Raw genomic sequence first — 23,220 nt, forward strand, 5'->3', positions numbered from 1 at the left:
GTAGTCTGTAGCTTAGTGAATATTCAGACATCCTTCCTTGGTGGCTTTATTGTCTACTCATCCTTTACAGTGATTTTAGCAAAGCCAAAATGGTTGTCAGAGACTGGGACTCCATCTGCAAAAGAAGTCTGATTTGCAATTGTTTCTGAGACAGAGTACCTGTGTTTTCAGAGCCAGTAAGACACACACCTGACCTTTTTTAAAAAGGCTATCTGTAAATCTATCTAGAACGTAAGAGCAGCTTCAGACTGAATGGGTCCAACTTACGGCGATAAAATTACCCAGTTTATACTTAGTGCAACACACTTCACTCATGCAATTGTATCAGCCTAATAATGGTGATACAGTGAAGAGTTAGGCTGTTCACTTTCAAGGTGAAAAGGGCATTCATCATCTCATTGCTCTCAAAGTCACCTCCTATTTCTCTGCTTCCCTTCTCTACCAGTAACACAATGGACAGCTGAAGCTCCTGTGCTGTTTAAGATGCTCACGGTGCTTTCAGGGAGTGACATAAAAGGTTGTTGCTGCACAAAAGAATAGCAATAATCTCCTCTGCCTATCCATGGTGGATAGGACAAAAACTAATGGGCTAAAATTGCAGCACAGAAAGTTCAGGTTAGGCATCACAAAAAACTGTGAGCATGGTAAAGTGTGGAAGAGACTGCCCAGGAAATCTGTTGCATTTCTGTCACTACAGATTTTTATGGTTAGGACAGAAAACTATCAGGAATGACACTGATGTAATAAGTCCTGCCTTGGGTAGGAGGATGGACTGAAGACATCCAGAGGTTCCTTTCAGCTCCATTTTTGCACAGTACTAATGAAACAGTGTTGCTGTAATTAAAATATAGACAGGTGTCCTTTCCAAATAGCCTTCCAAAATCCTCCAGCATTTTGTGAGGTTTTCTTACCATCACAGAAATGGACCACTGTCAAATCAGCTCAGCTGATCTCACCTTGTTTCTAGCTAAACCACTCCTAAGCCTGAAAGTCAAATCCTAGAAGTGATTTCCAGCTGAACCTGCAGGTTGGTGCAAGTCTAATTAAATTTATGTTCCTTCTTTTTAAGAGTTTTGGTTTTTTTTTGGTTTGTTTTACTTATTTTATGATTCTTCCAATGGATTTTGCTAGAGAGTAAGCAAGCTCATTCTACAGGAAACGCTATACTGCTTAAGACAGACTAGGCTTAACCTGTATCTACAGGACTTGCAGTTTCTTCATGGTTATTTTGTGGTACCCTGCATAAGGCTGCATCCCGGGTGTTAATGGCATTTAACCATTCACAATGGTATTTTCAAAATTCCCTTCAAAACTAGAATCCAGCAAAGATGTGCTTGCATTGAAAATAAAAATAAAATAAAAATAAAAAATAAAAAGTGAACATACTAATTCCATGAAAATTCTAAGAACTATAGTTTCACATATACACTGATTATTGCACAATTCACAATAAATTCTTAAGACCAAAGACAGTTCATTGCAATATTGTGAAATTCTTCATGCTCCAGTCATGAAAGAGGCTGATCGTATCAGGCAGCCAGCATTTTCACAGGCCAGCTTAGAAGTTTTCTAAATCTCCTGTTAGTCCTCCCTGGAAACACAGACCTGCTGAGGTGGCAACTACACAGATCTCTTTCTCCTGTCGTCACTCTTGATTTCAAAAATATGACAAAGGAGAAAAAAACTGTGCTGACTGAAGGCATTTTCTCTTGTGACCACTCCGTGAACAGGGACTTGACATGCACGATAACGTGTGTATTACCAGAATGGATTGACAAGACAGATAATAAAAGACTTACCTCAGTAGTCATGGAGAAAAAATTGTTAAAATGTGTTCATAACTAAGTTAAAGTTTCCATAAGAGAAAACAGAAAAAGTAAGACCAGGTCTATGCCACAACTAACATTTTAACTAAAAACTGAGAACATAAGAACAGGTATAGAAAACAAACAGAAGCACTGGGGGGCAGATAAGAATCACAGATGAATATCAAATGTGTCTTAATAAATTAGTTCTGCTTTTGTTCCTAGTAACAAAGCAGCTATCAGGTGAAAGATACTTTGCTTAGATGCAACATATGAAGTGCGTAAGCCACCTGTGCACCAGGGCAATGGATAGGAGCAATGCAATCTGTACTTCGCTCAAAGGATCCTTGATAATAAACAGCTCAGAGCTGGAAAACCTGCACTATTTCCAGGCTCCTCTTGCTGAACTAAGAGATCTTACCCTGAGTGGTACAAACAGCCCTTCCTGGTTCCTTTAAGCCAGGGCAGTACAGTGGACCTGCGCTTTCTTGTGTAGAAAAAATAGCATAATCTCATTCTCCACTGGCACCTGTTATTGGTAGCACAAATCTTGTCATCATTATAATCTTAGACCACTGTGTTGGCATATCCACAGATATCCCATATAACTTTGTTTTATAAAGCAGAATGCAGATTTAATTTGGAGACAAAACTCAGCGAGGTTTATATTCTCTGACATGTGGCTCCAGTGCACTCATTTTGATGCAACACTTTCTGCCTCAACACTTGTGCACCTCTTTTCTGAAGCTGTCCTTACTTTGTCCATAAATGCAAGGACTTCCACACTTCCTTACTTCCACAAGTTTGGCATGGTTCCCAAAGGACTATGTCCTCACTGGGAATACATATATATAAATATGGAATATATCATAGAATCATATATGTATAAATTAAATAAATGTATAGAATAACTGTGCATTTTACCTACTCTGACCTGTCACCCTGTAATGATAAACCCTGTAATTTGCCTGTCATTTATGGAAGATGAGCACTTAAAAGAGAAAGCATGAAGAAGAAAAGAAGAAAGATTACACTGTCCACGTAACATCTGGCTATGCAGCTACAGAGGTGTTCCCTAGAAATATCAACTTGATGGCTAACGGAGCTTTTTGTTGTTGTTGTTGTTGAATTTTATGTTTCTATGGAACTTATACCCGGATGAAATCTGAAAGGATATATAGCAGTTTGGTAGGCAGTTTGTTTCTTTACATACATACTGGTACTACTGAAAACAAATGCCTACTTATATAAGCCAACACAAGTACTGATGAACAGCCAACAATCTGCAAGTAAACTATTGCAGCAGCTGTAGTTCCAGAGGAAGATGACACATACATTTAGGCTTAATATAGTTTATCCAAGGAAATCTGAGTAGATATCCAAGCACAGGTCAGAAACTCTGCCCTGATACATTCTCGAATCTGAGACCATTTTTGAAAAACAATTCATGGAAAAGTCTTTTGAAAGATTAAAAATTTAAAAACTTATTTTAAAAAATAGGTGGATAAAAAAAAATATTTAAAAAATAGGTGGATAAAATACAAAAAAAATATTAGTAGGGCAATGGGGAAGGAACAGTTGGAGCTCTGATTCTCTTGTACCATTGAAGACCAATATATTACATTATAGAAGTTTCCCACACCTAAACAAAATATGGCCATAGAAGAAATTCCACATTAAAATACTATTAAATGTAGAGCTAGTGAATACTGTTAATGTGTACAGCTGTGCGTATTTTCAGTTTGCTCCTACTAAACACATTACACAAATTGAATTTTACTTGAAGACCTATAATAATGCTGTGGATGTTATGAAGCCAAATAAAATTACATGATATTAAATAGTAAATTTAAAACAGAAATAAGAAGAAATGGCACTCCAACAATTAAAAAGGCAAGAACCTTTAAAACAAAAACACACAAAGGTATTTCAAAACAGACAGGGAATCCAGGCCCTTTGAGGAAATTAAGGGTTCAATAATAATAATAATGTTACATCTGGATTGCAGATCATGAGGTCAAAAGCATATTACTACCTGGAAATAAGTTGAAATATTAATGTCAGAGATACACACCAAGTATTTTCCATCCCAGACCCCATAGTGCTTCTTAAAATATTAATAGAATTAATAAATGAAGAAGTTAAATAAAAAAAAAAAAAAGTAAAAAAAGTCAGCAAACAGTTTGAAGAAGTATCAGTGGAAACAGCACATGATTAACATCTCTGTAAGATTCCCAAGGGAATGCAAATGAAAGAAGCAAATGAGATGGACTGCACACAAACGAAACGGATATCTTTTCATTATGAGTTGATCTTTATTCCTAAATAACTGTAGCTGAAGATTTCACAGAGAGATGAAATCCTTGCTGAAATAAACTTAAGTTTACTGCTGTTTCACACAAACATTTGGAATAATGAATTGCATATAAATGTGAAAGTTAGCATTAAGGGAAAAAAAAAAAAAGTACTCAAATACATTATAGAGCAATAGAATCATTTAGGTGGCAAGAGATCACCACAGAATGTTAGGGATTGGAAGGGACCGTGACAGATCATCTAGTCCAATCCCCCTGCAGGAACACCTAGACCAGGTCACACGGGAACGTGTGGAACCCTATCATTGGATGTCACCGAGAAGAGCCTTGCTCTGTCCTCCTGACACTCACCCTTTACATATTTATAAACTAAAAGAGACCCAGCTCCTTCAGGCTTTCTTCATAAGAGAGGTACTCCACTTCCTTAATCATCTTTGTGGCTCTGCACTAGACTCTCTCAAGCAGTTCCCTGTCCTTCTTGAACTGAGGGGCCCAGAACTGGATGCAATAGTCCAGACCACAGAGAACAGCTTATCATTTGAAGTCTCATTCCACAGTTTTTGTTTTAAAATACAGTAGCTTCTTGATAAATGCATAAAAAATAATTTGGAAAATATATATATATTTTTTTCCTTTGCTTAAAATAGTAGTTAATGAATCAAGAATCAGATACCTTATCCCGAGCATCTTTCTATGAAATACTCCTGTCCTAATTATAATTAGTATGTGCCAGATAGGGGCTTGTCTACTTATCTCTGAATGCACATTGATTATGCCTCCATTAACAAGTAACTCAGTGTCATAGAAACTGATATGTGGACAACAGTCTTTGGTGCTCAGATTGTCGTGTCCATGTATATATGCTACCTGAGGCTTTCACCTCTGACTGAATTTAGTCGAGTCCTCTCCACTGAATATCCTCCCTGAACATATATTTGAGGAAAAAAGTTCTGCAAAACCAAGAACCAGGGGGACACCATGAGGCAGGCCAATCTTGATATTAAAATTAGGTTCAGCATATAAAAACATTTGTGAATCCCTGTCTTGCATGGAATGAGTTTATGCCAGTATATGCTTTTGGGGAAAATAGCTAATAACAATTCTGAGATGTTCTGTAAAATGCTTTTTGGACCAAGTACTGTGACTTACTGCTTACTGATTATAACCGTATTCCACAAGAGCATTCTAAGGATATTCATCTTCCTCAGTTCCTTTCCTTGTACAAGATGAACAATCTTAAACAATATATTTTTTTTAAAAAAGCATCATTTTAGGAACTCAGTACAGTTGTCAAGCATTAACATTTTCCCATCTCCTTAAAACAAATATTCTTAATGAAACAGGGAATTTAACAGAAAATTTGTTTGATGTGCAAAAGTACTCTTTGCTGCTTAAGTATATAGTATGACAGAATAAGTATCAGGAAAATAGGCTTAATAAACGTAAAACATCTGTAAGACATACATCTAGCATACAGTAATCTTCATAAAAATCTTCAAAATCTCCATTAAATTTTCTGCCCAAGTCTTGACAGTTATGAAGTACTAATGCAGTTAACATAAGATTTCAGCACCTTTAAATACTTGTCACATAATTTGCCTATAGCCAGGTTTAGGTCATGGAGTGGAACAGGAAGAGAAGAACAAATGCTGTTATTTCTAAATAGAATTAACTACATATTATTACTTTAGGCAATTGTAATGATTAGTTTCTATAAAAGTGAATTCAAATTTAATTATATGATTCCTGTGTTTTTTCATTAAAAAACGTTGATCGTGCATGCCTGCTGTTTTACACTGTTTATAATCACTTCTGCTTCACAACAAATGAGCAGACACGTTCATTGTAAAAGACATCTCATTGCAGGGTCTATGGTCAAGTCCTGAGTACTCAAATACAGCCTCTAAACACATCCTTCAGATTACATTCTTCCTGCACCACAGATTAATTCCTTAATGCTAATAACTTTATAATGCAGTCCATAAGCTTAAATGCTACTGCTAATGCATATTCCTACCTGCAAAGGGAACAGGTGCATCTTTATCCAAAGCAACAAGAGGAGGATCCAAAATCACAGTGTCATTATTTTCGGTTATGATTCCATGGTATGATGTCTCAATCCAGGGTTTATGTTTGTTCACTAGAGAAGAAAAAATAGTATGCCTAATTAATTTGATTAATGTTTCCATACAATTAGTTTATTATTTTTTTAAAAAGAGAAATCATTTAATATATATCCAATATTACTCTAAATCTGCTTACTAGATCCCAAGATTTTAAAAATGTTCAAATATGAAAACAAAATTATTTGTATACTGTACCACAATTCACTGACAAGAAAACAACACTTACAGATGTCCCTCCAATTAAGACACCAAAAATAAAAAGCCAATTTTCAAAATATTTTTAATGTGTTCCCAAGTGTCACACATAATTAGGGTCAGACACTTTTGACGGAATTGTTTTCAGCTGCAAAACTGATGCAAGAGAAAGGATGTCCAAAGAAACACAACTTTGTCAAGATTTAGAGGTAAGCAGAAGGGAGGTGAGAATATTGGACTCCCAGTCAACTTCTCATTTAATGTTTGTGGAAAAATATCTAAAATGACCTGCACCTTGTGGACAAAAAAAAATATATTTTAATCACTAATCAAAGTAACCACTTATTTTCCCTTCAACCAGCTCTAGTGATACTTAAATGGGATCTGAATTTTTACTGAAAAACCTGTCCCTCAAACATTGCTGTTGAATGTTAGGATATCTAGTTTTGAAGTACATAATAGAATCACACAAAACATCTTTCAAGTAGGGGATACACTATGCATCATCAGATTGTCTTATTCCTGAACCCTTTCATCATGCCTCCCTCTCACCAACCATCTACTACTTATTGTATAGTAAAAAAATGATAATTCAATTTGCTTTTCCTTTTTATTTTCTAACAGGCATAGCTTCACCATGCTTATAAATAGCATTTTGTTCCCACAGCCATAATCCGAATTCTATGTTTTTGGAGCTCCTACAGAAGTAATACAATGGTGCTCGCCTAAACAAATTGCAATTTAAAGAAAGTTCTACGTCAGACATCAGGGAACGCTGCACTGTCAAACACATTTCCACCGAGTCCGGATACAAGATAATTTTTGTACATATTTTTTAGGTGTGTGTAACAGATGCTGATGAAAATATCTGGTGCAGTAACAGAAATCACCTCAACAAAAGATGGAGGGTTGACACTTAAAACAAAATCAAATAGGACCAAGTGGGATTGTTTACAATAATGCCATTTAAAAAAAAAAAAACACACAATCTCCCCCCACACACACAACCCCCACCATAACCTTGCCTTCTGCAGAAACCCTCAGACAAGAATGAGCAAGAATGCTCATTCAAACAAGAATGTTTGTCCCAAACAGCTTCTTCAAAGTACAAGAAAATAGCTGTAGACACCAAAGACAGGTGAAGAACTGAACAATTAAAAAAAAAAAAAAAAAAAAGCACTATTTATGGCAAATTGAATGCAATTCTTTTTCTTTCTTGTTCCTATGCTCTAATCATTAAGAAACTGTGGAGTTGGGGAGAATGATTTGAGTTCTTTTTAAAGATGAATTATTCTATATTACAACAACTAAAATGAGAACTTTCAGTTAATTTATACATTGGAGTGTATATTGTTTCAGAGGAAGGTATACTCATCTTCCCAGTGTTTCTGCCCATTTTTGCAAAAACTAAGCAATGGGAAGATTAAACTGGGGATGTGTCACTGAAAGGTGAAATGGAAAACAGGGAACTCAAATCTCTTCATTTTTGTAATGACTATCCAGCCAAAAGAGAGATTGGCAAGCTTATGTAATGGGATGAAGGTTAAAAGTCTTGATGTTGAAATATGGGAAGTGATGGATGCAATTTAAGAGCTTTGTATGGGATGTGGGATTCCAGTTTGCAGGGCAGTTGAAGTATTCTGTACCTGTTATAGGTGAATTTCTTAACAGAAACATTCATATACAAATATGCTCCACTTGTATTCTGATATGACTGAAAGAGTTTGATTGATATACACAGTACAAAATAACAATCCATCTCTTGATTGAACACAGATACAACTTAACAATAAATGAATAGGAGTTTACGTGAAAAGCAAAGTCCTTATGCAACTAAAAGAACCAAATGCAGATTTTCTTTCCTGCTGGTCCTGTTAATTGCCTGAGATCTTACAAAACAACAACAAACTCTTTGCTCCTACAATGTATTCTGCAGAATAATTTCAATGACACTTTTGCTTAAGGAAGAGTCACAGTATTCAGCGACTGAAATTCTGCAAGTCTTTTTTCCATTAGTATCGCACGAGCAATAACAACTGTCAAGTGAATGACAGCAACATAATTCCTTAGATTACATTGGGGTAGGAAGAGGAGAAAGTACATTAGGAACAATTGCTACAATTTAGTCCTACACCTTGGGGAGCAGTACAGCAGGAAAAAAGGAACAATAAAATAAAAGGAAAATACAATGAAAGTTATAATTATTTACAAGCTCTGATTATAAACATCTCCAAATGAACAGTTATGACTACACAAGCTTCATGTATCCTGTGGTAACTGGATTTTTCAAAAGTGTTTCGTCCTGTCCTGTTCTAGCTACTTAGTCAGATTTCAAGATACTTTAGAATTAAATGCATTTAAATACAAATTAGATATTTTTCTAGCAATGCCTGCTTTATAAACATGAAATTTCTCCTCTTTCTCTACTTTCATAATGTTAGCGTACTGAAAATAAAAACAGCACATGCAACTCAACCACTTAATTCTTCCTTAGAGCAGGATCTGTTCAAAACAGGACTTCCTGTAAACATAAGCAGAATTTCCTTTTACCCTCCAATTTTCTAGCTCTGACCTTCAAATAATTATTTTTAGTATTGTAGGAAAAAGAGTTCAAGAAATTTGAGATAGACAGGCATTCATAACCAGGCTGTATTCATGTTTAGGGGAAGAATTTGTTTTAGACAACATATATAAAATAGGCAGAAAATTACAGAAAGCCCATGAGACAAGTGGATCTTTTAAGAACTTTACCTTTATTACAGATGCACAAAGTCATATCTGAATATGTTTTTATATGCGTATATATATACACACACACACAGAGTTATGCCTTTCCTTTTGATCCATGTTTAGTTTAAAATGTCCCCCAATCTATGTTAAAAGTCCATTCTTTTCTCAGTTAATGTAATATAGCCAAAATCTTAGGTTAAAGTTACAGCAATGCCAGACTGCATTTACTTAAACAGAGCAAAAATGTTTTATCATGCTGTCTACTTTATAACACATGAAATGGCATGTTTAAATAGAAAAGAAATATAAAAGAAAAATGAAATTCATATCATGTAAGAGATTTTATAATCCCTATTATACAAGGTGTTTATTAGAGACAAATATTAACATCAGCATTTTTGCAATGTTTATAAACTTTATAAACTAAAGGGAATTTTGCATTTTATCTTAAAAATGGAAGCGGTAGCAATTGTTACCAAAATGAAATATGTCAATGTTTCTCAATAGTGCATACAGTTAACAGCTATATATAAAAGAAAGTGACAGGGAAACTGAATTTTTGGATTTGCATTTGCTAAAGATGATTGCAGAAATTTATATACAGGTTCATATGCGAAAATTTAAAGAACTGTGAGAGCAGTGTACTATATAGCAAGCACAACTCAAGAGCAAACAAGCAGAAAATTCGGCAGATAAGAGCTAAAAAGAAAATTACTTTTCCTCTTAAGCTCTATTAAGTTGCAGCACACCCTTAAAATAACTCTAAAATGAAAAATATATGTTTGTCTTTTATTCATTTATTTGTTGTTTTAAAACAAAAGATCTGCAAACAAAAAATGAAAGTATTTGACTGATATATGCAGTACATTTAAGAATTTCTCTCTTGATTGATCAGATAGATATCTTTTCCTTGAATTTGTCTACCTGGGTAAAAGGTGAAATCAGTACCATGCTTTCATGTATTCAAACAGATATTTAAGACATACAGATGAAATATACCAAAGCTGTGTTTTGTTTTTTTAAACTTGCTTCCCCTTCCTATACTTTGCTAGTCATCCATATAAAATTGTAATGTAAATAATTTGTAGCATCTAGGATAATGCAATTATCTTTTTGCTTAATTACAGTTAGAGGTCAATTCATTAAAATTTGTATGCACCATTTGCACTGCATTTTCATAGTCTGTCCCACCAAAGCTTGTGATTACAAGCTTTTAGATTTAATTAAACCCATCTTGGTAGAAAACTGCCACTCTGTGCTGCATCTGCAAATGCAAGTGGCTTGAAAAAGAAGAAAGCAAAGAAAGGCAAAGAAAAACAAACTCCTGAGTCTGCAGGAACTTCCATGCCCCCAGAAACGTGGTCTTGAAAGTCAACTCAAGGACAAAAGCCAAAACAGAGCAAGAGGAACACAGAGAACAACGGGAAGACACAAAGAATCTGAAAAAATATGCCAACCCCCCTCATTCTACCTTGGTGCCTTTTTGCCGTGCTCTGTGCAGTGCCCTGGTTGTTGGCCCCTCCAGGTAGCCCACTCAAAAACCCACCCTGCTACTTGCCACCTGACATCTGGTAAAAAAAAAAAAAAACAGCCAGCACCATGTGCCAAACTCACTCAAAAACTGCAATTCCATTTGAGTACTTAACACCTGCACCGAACGGTGTCCACGAAGCTCTGCAGCAGAAACCAAGAGAACAAAATCACAGATAAAACATCGATACATCAGCAGTAGGAAAAACAAATACCAAATGCCTTCCTCAAGCTCTTTTGCAACTTGCATAAAGACCTTTCCTGTGGGTATGACTCCAGGTACACAAACTCCACCCTTGAGCACCTACAGAGCTAAAAGACAACTACCTGGTTTACCATACAGCAAGACATGTGCAGGGATTTCTAAAGGCAATCATACTCTCTAATAATTAAATCTTCCAAGTCACAATGCCTGTGAACAGAGCTGCAATTTGTCAGTGCAGAAGTATTATTAACTGAACCATAATATGGGCAAAATGTGTATCTTACAAGGAGCGACAAGATCTATAACCCAAGATAGGCACTTCTGGGGTGGGGGGTGGAAGACAGCAAGAGTACAAGGAATGCAGTACAATGGTGTTTCCAAATCTTAGATGATTCCTAACTTACAATACTCAGAAAACATCACTGATCCAAAAATAACACCTTAAAAAAGAACTATGACAGGAAGAAAAGTGAAGACTAGCAGCTACAACTACTGACACTAAGGTAGAGTCAATATTGTCTAGCTGAATTAAATGCTGATTTCCAAACTTTAGGAGGCTAAAGCTTGAGGAAGCAAATTATATGCTTTAAAAACTGTTTTATGAATGCAAATGTTTTCTTTTTTCCAAAATAGAAGATTTATTTTCCATACATTTAAATGTACCAATGTGTTCTCTTGTCTCTGTCTCTAGCTTAGAGTTTATTGATTACATTAAAATCAGCAGAAAACTTACACTTTCTTATCACTCAGATCAGTTTTTTCTAATTCTTTCATCTGCTATCTTCATTGAGTTTTACCTCAGCCCACTGGAATCCTATGTGACAAAGGCCTTCCTCTAAAATCAGCCAAAGTTGAGGAAACTTCCAAAGCCTTTTAAATGTATGCTTAAAATCCCATTAATCTCTGTAGAATATAAACTTCATTGAACTTCATGCCTTATGCAATCTGTACTGCAAGTCCTTATCTTGTACAGCAAAATAGAGTGCTTCTAATGACCTATTAAGAGAATATTGAATAACAAAAATCCTAATGATGCAGATGACATACTGGCATCTCCAATGAGCAATCATTATACCCAAAAACCCTCCTTCCCAAGTCCGATTGCCTTCAGTTTTGCAGTCCACTACTCCTGTAGGGTGATACTTTGCTGTGTAAACACCTCAGGAAGACTTGTGGAGTCAGTAAGGGCCAGAGCTCTAGGTCACTATTTCTGTTTCACATAGTTCATATATCAGACTGGATTGTGCACATGTGAATTCATATTGTGGCAAACCTTAATTCATCCAGGATAGGACTAGAGATGCAGACCTGGATTTCCTGCATTGCCTATTCCAGAATGAGCTGGAAACAAAATCAAAAATCTCACACAGTAGCAGATGAGGACAAATAGTTTAGAAAATACGCAGATTTGTGGGATTAGGTCAGTGAACAAATGGGGATTAGTAGTTTCGTAAAGATTTAATTTAAGTCTTCCTTTAGAAGGCAGAGAAGGCAGGGAGATGGATTAACGTGCTCTGAAGGAAAAGAAACTAAGATACTGAAAATCACTGGGAAGTAGGAGAAGTAAATGTTTGTGATTCACAGGGTTAAATCTTGCTCAGCATTAGAGAACGAAACACTGACTGGTTATTTCAACAGAAAAACAGAATGCTATGGTTCCCTTACAAACAAAAGAGACTCAACATAGGTACACTTTCTATATGTTTTGCCATTGACAAATTGTAAAGAAAAAAATTCTTCTGTCTCGCAACACGCCTAGTTCTCTGTGTGATGCCACTGCCTGAATTACTCAAACCCCAGTAGTTATATTCATGATTTACTTATTGATAGATTTAAATTATAATGTTCTATGTGTTTCTACATAAAATAATAATGTGAAATTCCTACCCCAACTAAGGCAATGTGAGTTTTGACACTAAATTCAGTTAAAGCAGGATTTATGTAATCTATGAGACATGATTACCCCTAAACTCTTTGTGGAACATTTTAACTAAAGAATACATTAACAGTGCATCTCAGCAACATTACATTACTCATTGGAGACCCAAAGATAAGTTGGCATTGGTTTGATCGTACTGCACAACAAAAGCCTAATTTGCACGAAAGACTGCACAAGAAAGTATTCTGCGATTAGCACATCTTCTGGCACCCCAGTGAAGGCCTTTCAGTAATAAGTCCCATTAGAAAAAACTGTTCTTACATAAAAACCTGAGGTAGAATATTCCTTTGTTAGCAGCTCATTCATGTTACAAACTTATTTGTCCAAAAGCTGCATGATGATATCAGGCTGTAGCCTATACACTATTTCTGAAGTAGAATAATGTACTCTGTATTTATTTTAACATGCTATATATTTTTTTTATTAATTATACTTTATTCTTAAACACACATGCTTTTTGGGATGCAGGAGGACGATTCTTTTTAATACTGACCACATCAATATAAGCATTTAATAGAAACTTAATAAAATGCTTTGGTCAACCCCAAACCCTACTTTACATGGAAAAAAATATTTTAAGCTACAGATTTCATAAAACTCTACCCACAATATTGATATATAAAACTATAAGCAGCATTTTTACTTGTGATCACTATTTCTGAAAAATGCATTTGGAATTTACATGTGCATATACAAATAAAATTTTACACTGTGCCTTACCATTGTCTTTTAGGTAATGGACCACACCATTGCGCTCTCTGTGCCTTAAGTTACTCTTAAGCTTACAAGTTCTTTTTTATTAATAAAAGAGAAATTTCGCCTCCTTGATTTAGATGTCCAGTCCTTACACGTTTATCTATTAATATTTGTCATAACAAATAGACTACAGTGTGCAAAACTGAATTCTGAATCACTGTCTGTATGTCTAAGTGTTCAGACCAGGGAGTTGCCTGTGTACCACATATGCAGGAGCAGGACTAGAATTACACAAGCCTGTCCCATAATGAGCCATGGCAACTCCAATAGCACACATCCTATTAAAGCCTTGTACATGGAGTTAAAAATCTTGGAGAAAGTATATAATAGCATAAAAATGTTTTCTCTAGTGTTACAAGAACAGAAAAGGTCATAAACAAATTAAGCTGTGTCTTTCTATGTATTTAGTTGTACTAAAAAAAAACATTTAATATATCTTGCTTAACAGTGTTGACCTTTCATTCAGCATTATTCTGAGCAGCCAGATTCTCACTTAAACATACAAAACTTGAGATTCACAATATAGTAAATATTTTTATTTAACCCTTCTTTATTATTAACTTTCTTTAGTATTTAATGACTCCACCTTTGCCTTACTCTTACATGTTTTACCTTTCATTTGGACTGCAAGCTCTTCAGGACATGGATCTATTTTTCTGTCACGAGTTTACAGCAAACATTTTGAGTACACATGACACTAGCCCTCATTCTTGAAATAAACAGTAAATGTCCACTGAAGATTCTTCTCAGATGATACCATCTGAACGAGGACTCACACACAGTTGTGTCATGGCCTGGACATCAATGCAAGTAATCCAGCAATGCAAAGAAACATGAATCACTAGTAAACAGGTGTTTTGGTTGATTGGTTTGTTTCATTTTCATTGTGTTGTTTTGTGTTTTTTTTTTTTTTTGGGGGGGGGGGAGCAGATTAATCTAGACAGTGTGTTGCCATAGGAAACAACAACAAAAAAATCAATAACTATGAAGAAAAGCAAGCGTAACGCCCAACAGCACCAAAGATAGACCTCACTGAGGAGTTACAGATCTGCAGGGTGCCCTGGTTAACTAAAGAACAAATTTGCATATATAATGCCTCTTCCAAGGCCTGTAATATTAAAATCAGGGAACTCTGATTGTTGGCTTTTCTTCCTATGGTCTCAATTATGACACCTCTAAAATGAACACTGTAACCAGACATTATAACATTTCCTGAGCAAATTTTCAAAGATACTAGTTTTTCTGCACTTTATCATTTAGGCCAGGAAGTTTTTCTTAGTAAATAGTGACTCAAGTTGGAAGTCTTAAAAATGGAGATTAAAGTAATTTAGGCTTTATGCAGTTATGTCTGCATAATCTTCAGAGAGAACTTCAGAACCGCATCAAAGTTCAAAATGGTGTTTTGAAAAATTCAAAATTAAAACAATTTTTCATGAGGCTAAAATAAACAAAAAAATAAGTCTATTAAGAAATTGTAACCCTTACAAAATACATTCATTTTGTGTCACACTATTTTGATAGCACAGATTCTTGAGTGTTACATAATTTAAGCTCACTGAAATGTCATGCTCCAGCACATAAACATACACATTTGAGACCTTGGAAAATGAGCTAAATCACAACGCTTTTGATTTTAAGGGAGAAAGCATTTTACTCTTTTTAAACACAGAAGAGAGTGTCAATGTTCATCTTTCCATTATTTGTTCAAAATTACATATTTTCATGCAGCAGGGTCTGAAGGTTATTCCAGTAGAGAGAACCTGAATATGTAAAGGACAGGTATTGTTTCAAAGCACCTGTCCTTTATTTAACCCAGGGAGATGATGGCCCAGGCTCATTAGCTTTTTACTTACTATGGCCACCACTCTTTCCCAAATTAGCCTTGTTGGCTTTGAAGTAGTGATTGCATTTTTGAAAGAAAAGCCTTTGTTATGAAAACCAAGGAACTCAAATACCTCAACAGAACAGGGAAAAATAGGAAGAGAGCAAGAAATTGGGAGATGCTGATAAATTCAATTTACGTTTATGTAAGCAAAGGCTTGTGAAGCTGAAAGGTTAAGGGAAAGATATAACCATGCACAGAATCAGAGGCTGGAAGCATAAGAAAGAAACTTTTACAGTGGCTCTGTTTGCTGCTTTGTACTGGTTTAGGATTAGGGTTAAACCATGAATGGATTACACTATCTCAGAATCACTTTTACACTGCAATAGTAAACACCTGTAAGACTGTACACATCTGTTATACACAAATCGCAGTTTCACATTAGGACTTCCTGTCTAATATTTATGTACTGAAAACCATGAATGAAACATTTAAGTGTAAGAATATCAATAGGGTAGGCAGAATAGTTCAACAGAGAAAAACTGAATAAAGTTCATTTGCAAGTATTACCATATTTTGTGTTGTTTCTTAAATTTAAATGTATAAAAATAATGTATCATCTGATTCTCCGTCCTCACCTCAAACCTTTCTCCAGAATGCACACTAAAATATTTACATTACATAATTCTATAGTCTAAAATATACTGATGACATAACTTTTCCTACCATGAATGCACCATACAAATAATAATCAATGATGCTGCCTGTCTCACAGGAGAAGGGAGAAATGCAGTAAATAATGCACAGGAAGTAGACAACAAGGGAGTATCTTCTGGTTTGTACAGTGAGGTTGTATTCATGACTGTGATTTGTTACAGATTGTCTACTTTCTCCTAAAGAATAAAATTTTGTGGGGACAGGGTTCAACTTCTTTTCACTTTCATACAGTGCCATTTATTAGTTTGTGGTCCTTGGCTTCTACACTCTCCAAAATAGAACAAGAAATCCATCTCTCAGACAAAATTAATAGGAATGTGGGTGTTCCAAAACTTCTAATAGTCAAGACCTATGTGTTTCAGCTATCCAAGATGGAAGAATGCATATCATTACACAGGCTGTATAATTGGTATGTCAAGCACAAACACATCCTGGTTTTCAACAATGCTGTATTTTTCAGCCATATTCTATCTATGCATTTTTTTTTCTAGTTCATTTTTCTTTTAACAGCATAGTTTAGACCTAGGAACTGCCTGAAATAAATATTTCTTTAAAGCTTTAAGACTGTTCCTGATTATAAGCAGCTCTGCCATTATACTGCAATGTTTGATGTAATTCAGTCTTTTATGCTCCTGCTCATTATCAATATAGCCTTCATTTTTTTTCAAGGCAATCTTCTTTCTCAGTGCATTGCCTACAGTTTTAAAACTAAAGTTATCACTTACCCTACTTTAACGTTTTATTCCTTCCTCAAAACTCTCTTGCCTCTCTCTTTTACATTTCAACCTGGAAATGGCCTCTCATTTTTCTTTCTCTTCTTTCCCCCAACTTCCTCAGCATGTCTCCTAACTTCTAGGTGATTTCAAACAGATCAGTATATTTACATAGAAATTAGGTTGCCAACAGCCTAATTTTAAAATATAACATATACATTAGCAAATACTTCCTCCTCACTTCTGCATTTATGGATTTAAAAAATAAGTTTTGAGTACAGTTGGTGCTCAGAGTGAGGAAAGTGGAGAAAATTGCCTGTATTAGGAATCAGAATTATCAAACTCTGAGTCCTATTCTGGTTAGAGCTGGCCATGTGGTTGCACCAAGAAACATATTTCTGTCCCTACGTGTCTCCAACCATAGCACCAACAGGCTTTTTAGGAATGACTGCAATCTATCAACTTCCACAATGAATTAAGACAGCTTTCCTCCCTTGTACATTGCCTCTCTCACTTCAGCCTCATAATACAAATGAGTGAGGAAGGAGATATCCAAATACAGGAGGAAACCTCTAGATCACTTGAATGCATGTATTTCCTTCTTTCCTCTGTTATTAAACAACAGAAGTCAGTATTCTGGGCTTTGCAAAGCTTTTCAGATGCAAAAAAAATATTACACAAAGATTTTCTTTTTTTTTTTTTTCTCTTTCAAATATCATTAATTTCTATTTCTGTCCTACACAGACAATGCCAAAGTGCTTTCAGACTTGAAGCACACTGTACAAGGAACCTCATGGACCAATCTTCCTGACTGTATAGCGTACACAGTAAAGCTGCTTCATCGGTCCAAACTACAGAGGGTCACCTATGGGAGGTGACAATGGGACCATGTTCCTCTTCTCTGCTGTGGGATGGGAGGTTTCACTCACTTGCATGGCAACCAAATGACATCTGCCACAGTGAATCCTACTTGGTGCTTCTTCCCAACAACAGGCATTACAATCAGCCACCTCTGCCTTGTCTGGCACAGCCCTGTTGCTTGTCATTTCATAAATGCACTCTGGGAGCAGGAGTCATACACATTCCATGGAAGTCGCATGTAGCTCATGAGTTATGGGCCAGCCACTAGAAGGTCTGCTGACAGGACTGAAGCAAATTAAAGGAAATAAAAATGACGCTAGAAAACTGCTGTTCTAAAATTTTGATCTAAAACATCATATTGGGTCATGATACATAACAGAGGCCCACCAAGCTGACAAAATAATCACTGGTTAGACAGAGAGACATCCAGCCCTCAGTCACCCTAGCCCCCTCATCTGCATAATATTTAGAAGTTGACAGCTCAGCTATATTTCTTCACCAAAACCAAAACATGCTTCTCTCAGGGAAAACACATTTAATATTGAGAAATACAGAAAGACTGAAAGCAATCAATATTTTTCCCTCCAGATAGGTTAGTAGGTAACACCAGAATAAATTGTTCAGAACAGTCTGACATGAGGACTTCCATAGGATATTCTCTTTATGACTACAAATTCATTCAGCATTCATTTCTGTCTACCTAATCTTAAAAAAAGATAAACTTCAATTCATTAGTTATTAGTATTCCTCGAGAATGCCATGGATTATCTCAATTACTGCTACCTACTGTAAAATGAGTTAATAACCCAGGGTTTTGGCCAGCACAGAAAACTTGCTTATGCAATAGAAGACAAAATACTGGAAAAAGAAACAAGATCTTCTGCACATATATATACACTTTAAGATAACTTTTAAGTCTCCTAAGTACAAAACACTACTTTTTCAAGCTTCATCACTTTGTCTTTAATTATCAACCACACATATGACTTGTTAATAAGGAAGACTGATTTCAACTCATGACGTATCAACCTTTGTCCTACAGTGATGCAGACGGAACACATTTTATTGTAAATTTCATCTTATACTTTTTATTGCAAAAGGCATGGAATGGTGAATGATTGTCTATCTTACAGTTCGTTCAGTTCAAACGATCATTTTATATTCATTACTCCAGTGACAGACACATCCTGTCAGTTTTACCCCTCATTATGCATATAATATCTGCATTTGAGCAGGCAATAGAGTTTTGAAAAGAGACTTCAACTAAGTTTCCACTTAGAAAACGAAAGAGGAGAAGCCAGTTTAACTTGTTACATTAACTTTACTGGCTGCTGTCAAAAGAATAGTTGACTAAAATCACATTTCTGACATTTCCTATAACCTGGTTGAAAAACTAGGTTTGGGCATAAAAAGAGATAAATATATAAATCATTCCTATGAAATCTGAAGAAAAGGTTAAAAGCACCCAGGCATGTTTTCAAGAAATAAACTTTGACTTCAATTTTTCCCAGTATTTCAGATCTTACAGATTTTACAACACAGAAATCATTATTTTTGGTATTTCAAAAGGTTGCCCTGGTGATAGCCAATGATTACTTGAAAAGGTAGGTAACAAATGGTTACTTTTTTCCTGGCCTTCCTAAAGCAACAGCTACAGTCAGTTTCTACTTACTGGTTTCAAGTAAGAGCTACCAGATACTCTTCTTCTGCAGATCCTTTCCTCAGAAATAACCACTGATAATCAGAATTTCTTTTCCCATTGCTTGTGTGTTCAACAATAGAAACAATTGTCACCCGGCCCTTGAGCTGCCAATAGTAAAGAAGTCTGATCTTGTTTTTAATTTTAGTATCCATCTGAACAGGTTATCGCTCCACAACATGTTATAATAAAAAGTAAGAAATATGACATGTTAAATATAAAATACCTGGAACAAGTGAGTTCAAAGACAAGCACACATAAAAAGCCATACCAGTAAATATACTTCAGTACCAAGCAATGGAGGATAAAATGAAGCTTTCTGATAAGCACAGATGAATCATATCAATAAATGAGCTTATATCCTGGGTGCCAATAAAAGGGAAATGATAATCTTTTAGCTTACTAGTCTTATAAGATAATAAACTCCTCTCTATTCATTTATGCAGAACAGGCTATGGTGGGCACCCATCAGATCAGTCATGTTTTCCTAACAGGAATCAAGACTGGTAGGGAATAAATAAGCAGCAATGCAGCAGAAAACATCAGCGTAAACACAGAAATGATACCACATCATAAATGGTAAGGCATTGAAAGACACTTTTTTCTAAGAGTCAACACTGATAGTTGGGTATTGCCCAAGTCAGAGAGACCATTGTTTGAAAGGAAGAGAAGGAATGAAGTAAATTACAAGTATTAATTTTGTTTACCTCTCCCTGGATGTACTGTCCCCCATGCAAAGGCAGAAAGGTCTGAATACACTCATGTGAAGCGTACAACATTTACCAGTTTTATCTCAATAAGGAACAACCTTGTAGTTGTCCAGAGTTGTAGCTAAAAACCATGTAACTCCATATTTTTTTTGGTGACTTTAAAACTTAACTTAAGATCCTCACACAGTAACTTGACAGTGAAACTTCAAAGCACTGAAATTATCTGTAAAGGTATAACAAGAACAGCAGAATTAATTGAATGTTTGCATCAAGCTTGGGAACCCAGGAAACTGCCTGCAGCTACATAAGTGTGGAAATCACACCACATCATTACATAAACATGCATTGAACAAGGCTGATGCAGTGATCTAGCAATTGTCTGTGTTTACATCAGCACATCTTCAACACTGCTCATCAACCTTTACTGCTATAGAACAGACAAAAAAAAATAAATAGAAAAGCAAAGATTTAGAAGAATGCAATTAAAGGTAGTCCATGTTTCCTAAAGCAAATAGAGTGAAAAACATTATCTCTGTCTTTCCCCTAGGAGATTAGGTTAAGTGAGGAAAAAAGAAAAAAGACTGACTTGGCTCTATAAAGTAATATATTTACAGAACTGGTATCAGGAATAATATCTACAAGCTCTATTCACTTCATGTTTAAAGTAACTGAAGACAGCTGCCTGGCAAAGGTGAAAGGCCAGCTATGTTTCAACCATAACAGGCAAAAGAGGACCACTTATACTTGAGTAGCCTCATATATCATTAGTTTCCAAGTGCAGAGGAGAAAAAAATGACTGCCAAAAGCAACACGTAATCTAGAGCAGGGCTTGGCAACCTTTCAAAAAGATCTTCTTTTTCAAAGCAAAACTGAGTGCCTTTACATCAAGGATGCCAAATTGAATCTAACAACGGCAGCAGTAGCTCACTGCTCCTAGCCCCTTCTGGGTTTGATAGGGCTTGGAAAACAGCTCTCACAGATCATGGAGGGCAAACAGCAGGGCTCACATATGTGAGATCTTAAAGGAGTTCTGCAGGAACAGGGCTTTGGGACACCATGCCTCTCACAGATACACATCAAACAACATTATTCAAATGTATAAAACTTCTTCATACATTTTAACAAGATGCACATGACAGAGGGAAATGATGACAAGCAAGCTGCCCTAACAAATGCTGCACATATTTTCATCAGTCTTACCACTAATATTAGGGAGTACATTTGCATAACAAAGTGGTAAAAACACATGGGTCTTATGTTTATATCATTGTGGAGGAGTACAAAAAAAATTAAAAAATCTGAAGTTCCTAAGTACAGCCCTTGCTTGTTAAATACTACCATAAATCAGAGACGCATTAACTAAGTAGCTCAGCAGCTCTCTGCTACCTCACACCAGCAATAATAATTCTGCCTTCCATGCCTTCCACTGCTCTTTGCTAAAACTAAAGCTGAAGAAGCAAGAAAATGCTAAGATGACTGTGCAGATCACATTTTTTCTGTCGTAAGATTAAGTAAAATCTCAAGAGTTTAAGCTACGTATTTAAAAGTGATAAAGCCATAGGCACTATAAGCTCGAAGGTTTACCATACTTACAGGGCTAGGTTGCAACTGAATGGCTGAAAGTTCTTGTTCCCTGCCATTTGTCTGCTTTTCTGCCAGATGCCTTTGCTGCTCCAAGGCAAGGTCTTGGTTTTCATTCATGGATCAGCTCCTGAACTACTTCAGCTTTCAGTTCAGTGAATCAAGGCAAACAACATCTCCCTAGGAAGTGGGCGTTTCAGCTGCTCTCCCCATTCCTCCCCTTGACCACAACCACCCTACACTGCCGCTCATTTAGCCCTAATGGGGTAGTTTATAAGCAGAAGCACCATTCTTTCACAAAATCCTTAAGGAGCAAGTGCGAGTTCAACTGCTGCAATCATGCCTGGCACACTTGCAGGGGAAGCACTGCCAGAGGAAAGTTATCCTCTGGCATAACCTTATGAGGTTCATCACCATATAATCATTCACGTGGCATTGTGCAAAGGTGATGCCTTTCCAGTGGAGAGATCCATGAGTGCCAAGCAAAATCTGACGACAGAGGACTGGGGGGAAAAGCACATCATTTTTTCCACACTGGCAGTTTTTAATCTTTGATGCCCATGAGCAAAGGACATTGTCAAAAAAATGGGTTTAAAGGAAGACAATGAATGTCATGCATGTCAAATCAATTCTAACTCCTGGATTTAACACAGAAAAAAAAATGAATTGATCTGCAAAACTTATATATGGGGGCTTCTAAAAAAATCAGTTATATTCTATAGAGATTTGTTTTTAGTCATTTTTAGTCTCATCTTAGTCATTTTTTTTCTCTTTTTTTTGTTTAGTTTTGATTTTTAATGTAGAATGAAGTCAGATGAAAAATTTGGGTATATTTTGAATAAAACCAAATTCATCTTAAATTGATTGATGAAATGCAAATTCTGAATATCCAAAAAACACTGATATAACACCAACTGATATGGCATAACTCAGTAATGCGCAAATGTTCCCACATAAAAATATTATGCTGTTAATATGAACTATTAAAAATGCATAACTAGAAAAGCTCAGTAATTTCCATGTCAAATAACTTTTGCGTTGTACTTATTTTTAACCTTGTCTAAGGAGTTTTCAGCTAGTTTTTAAGTTTTTCACCAAAAGTAGGAAGAATAACACCATGCAAGTCACAATTTCATGGATCCTTGAAACCAATGTAAGTCAAACCACTGTCAAAGAAAGCGTTTCACTCTCCTGGTGACATTCATTCAAACCCTCTCCCCTAGGCTGGAAAGGCCCCTCTGCAGCGATAAACTAAGTTTTGCTCCTGAGTTGGCTTCAACAAGGTGCGTTTTCCCTTGCTAACACGAAGATGGGCTGCCTGACATAAGGAGCGAGTGGCTGCAGGGAGAGGGGCAGAACTATGGCTTCCTTGTGGCTGTAATGCTTATGCAGCTACTGTTTTGTACCAACACCGCACCACAAATGCAGGGAAAGTGACTGACAGAAATCTGAGGTCTCCCCCACACACACACTCCAATGGTGTGTCTGAGGAGTCTGACTTCATCTGAAGGAAGTA

General features: G+C 36.0%; 1 protein-coding gene across 1 annotated transcript in view; it reads right to left on the bottom strand.

The window, feature by feature from the left end:
* The window catches only part of CLSTN2 (calsyntenin 2), a 197,998-nt gene extending 191,689 nt beyond the window's left edge, over positions 1-6,309 (bottom strand). Inside the window, exon 1 of the mRNA XM_035544917.2 lies at positions 6,138-6,309. Within this exon, the coding sequence (XP_035400810.1) occupies positions 6,138-6,309 (172 nt within the window). The remainder of the gene's footprint in view (positions 1-6,137) is intronic.
* Between the last annotated feature and the right edge of the window lie 16,911 nt (positions 6,310-23,220).

The sequence above is a fragment of the Cygnus atratus genome, chromosome 9, assembly GCF_013377495.2.
Source record: "Cygnus atratus isolate AKBS03 ecotype Queensland, Australia chromosome 9, CAtr_DNAZoo_HiC_assembly, whole genome shotgun sequence".
In the NCBI taxonomy this organism is placed as follows: domain Eukaryota; kingdom Metazoa; phylum Chordata; class Aves; order Anseriformes; family Anatidae; genus Cygnus; species Cygnus atratus.